Here is a 2706-nt window from a genome sequence, read left to right as displayed (position 1 = left end):
TTTCTATTGATAAGAATCCATTTACTTATGGAATGTGTGATTGGAAACACATTTATCAAAGGATTTCTGAACATGAAAATAGTAAGGTGCATAACCAATGTTGTGAAGCTTATTTTATGCATAGCCAAAAGAGAGATGTTGGTTCTTTATTAATGGAAAATCAGATGCATCAACTAAGAGAAGAAGTAAAAAAAAATAGACAAGTTCTTGAAAGAATTATTGAAGTATGTAAGGTAATAGGAAAGCGTGGCTTAAGTGTCCGTGGAAAACGAAATGAAGCGGCATACTTTCTTAAAGATCCAACACTGGATCATGGAACATTTTTAGAAATGATTATACTCATAAGCAAATATGATGCTGTATTAAATGAACACATCAATAATATTATAAACAAAAGTGAAAAAATGCATTTGCAAGGTTCTAAAGGTAGAGGAAATTTTGTATCGCTTCTAAGTCATTATTCAATTAGCAATGTAATATCAACAATTTCTTCAATAATCAAGCAAACAATATCTAGTCAAATTAGTAAAGCCCAAATGTTTTCGGTCTTGATTGATACAACACAAGATATCACTGTAATGGATCAGTGTTCAATTGTCTTAAGGTATGTTACCAATGGGACAATAAATGAAAAATTAATTGCAGTGAAGTGCTGTTCTGATTCCACTGGTAAAGGAATGATGGAATTATTGCAAAGTGCCTTAGAAGAAGTCAAAGTTGACCCAGAAAAATGCATTGGTAATGCTACAGATGGAGCAGCTAACATGCAAGGTGTTTATAATGGCTTTACTGCATGGTTGAGCAAAGTCGCTCCTGAACAGATACATGTATGGTGTTTCAGCCATGTATTAAATTTAGTAATTACCGATGCCACTAAGAATCCAGTTCGTGTGGCTAATTTCTTTTCTTTGATCAATGCATGTTCAGTGTTTTTCAAAGAATCGTATCAACGAATGAACATATGGAGAGATATTAGCGAAAATGAACATGAAAACATACGTCACAAACGGTTGCAATCTATTTCAGACACAAGGTGGACTGCTAAACAAACAGCTGTAAATAGAATTTTTGGAAGTTATGGTAAATTTGACAATGTCATGTATCCAGATTTAATTATTGCACTTTCTAAAATTTCCAAAAATGAATCGTTTAAACCTGATATTCGATCAAAAGCAAGTAACTTATTAACTCCATTATTAAAGTATGAAACTATCTTAATCGCGCATCTGTATATGAATATATTTTCAATAACAGGGCCTTTATCTAGATATTTGCAGACATCTGGATTAGATTTACATAAATGTGTTCAAATGGTGAAGGGATCATTAAACGAGCTTAAAAAGATTCAGAGAAATATGAACAACACAATGCAAGTTAGCGAAGAGTTTATTCTTAAAATGAATGATGAGATACAAAAAAGAATTGATGAATCTAGCGAAGATCTAGAAATTGAAAAGATTCAGAGTAAATTTGAAGTCAAACGTGTTGCTAAGAAAAGAAAAATGGCAGATTATGAAAGCAACGATGAACCAATTGTAGAAGAAGAAAAAAAATTTACCATAGAAATTTACAACAGAGTGTTGGACACTATTATTGAAAGCATGAATAAACGGTTTTCAAATAATAATGATTTGTTGATTGACCTATCATTGTTATCTCCATCAAATTTCAATTTATTTAAAAGTGGACTTCCGACTGATTCATTAACAAAATTATCACACAAAATTAAACCATTTATTGATGATAATTTAAGTGAAAATGAAATAAAAAACAACCTGTCTGATGAACTTCTTAATTTTGGAAAATCATGGCATTTTTTAAAAAAATCTGTTGATGAGGAATATAATGAACAATCATATGGGAATGGAAGTGACTCTGAAAATGAAGATCTAGAGAGTACAGATATTGGGAAACCGTGTAACAAGAGTTGTAAGAACTGTGTAATATGTTGTTATAATGTTTTAATTAAATATAATTTATTTGCAAATGCTTACCCGACATTAACTATAGCATATCAATATATTTTAACCCTCCCTGTTACGCAAGTTGCTTGTGAAAGGTCATTCTCAACATTGAAATATTTAAAAAACAGGCTGAGAAATTCAATGACCAATGAACATCTTGAGTCTTTTATGCTAATGGCCATTGAAAATAAAATTCTCATGGAAATTGATAATAATATTATCATAAATGCAGTTGGTGAGAAATCTAAACTATTATCTAAATTATTATTATAAATGTTAAAATGTATAAACCATTTTTATTATATTGTTTATAATTTATGTATTTATTTATTACTTATTACCTTATACCTACTATACCTAAACCATGAAAACACAATATATAATTATTAATTATTAATATTTCGTTGGTTTCAACTATTAAACTATGCCTACAAATTTTATTTTTCAGACATTCAGGTATTAGTAGTATATTAATAAAAGGTGGGCAAGTTAATGAAAATAATTAACTCTGGCTAGTTAAGTTAATTCAATTAAATTGCTTTCAGGCTTCAGTTAAATTTAAAAGTTAACAAAAAAAAATCTACTTGTCCAATAATGATAATCAACTATAAAAAGCTAAGTTACATTAGAATATAATGTATCTGAGTAAGTTAATAAGTTAAAAAAAAAAAATTACTGACTAGTTAAGTTAAAAAATGTTTAACTTAACTTAAAATTTTTAACAAGTTAATGCCCATCATTG

The 2706-nt window shown here is 28.9% G+C and overlaps 1 protein-coding gene across 1 annotated transcript; it reads left to right on the top strand.

Moving 5' to 3' along the window:
• Window positions 1-32: 32 nt before the first annotated feature.
• LOC103311555 lies at window positions 33-1929 on the top strand (the record flags this gene model as incomplete). The annotated part of the gene is made up of 2 exons (XM_008191204.1): window positions 33-1612; window positions 1754-1929. Coding segments are annotated over exons 1-2 (1756 nt in total), but the record flags the coding sequence as incomplete, so codon positions are not given.
• Between the last annotated feature and the right edge of the window lie 777 nt (window positions 1930-2706).

The sequence above is a fragment of the Acyrthosiphon pisum genome, unplaced genomic scaffold, assembly GCF_005508785.2.
Source record: "Acyrthosiphon pisum isolate AL4f unplaced genomic scaffold, pea_aphid_22Mar2018_4r6ur Scaffold_6035;HRSCAF=6598, whole genome shotgun sequence".
Taxonomy (NCBI): domain Eukaryota; kingdom Metazoa; phylum Arthropoda; class Insecta; order Hemiptera; family Aphididae; genus Acyrthosiphon; species Acyrthosiphon pisum.
This window is presented reverse-complemented; position numbering and strand designations above follow the sequence as displayed.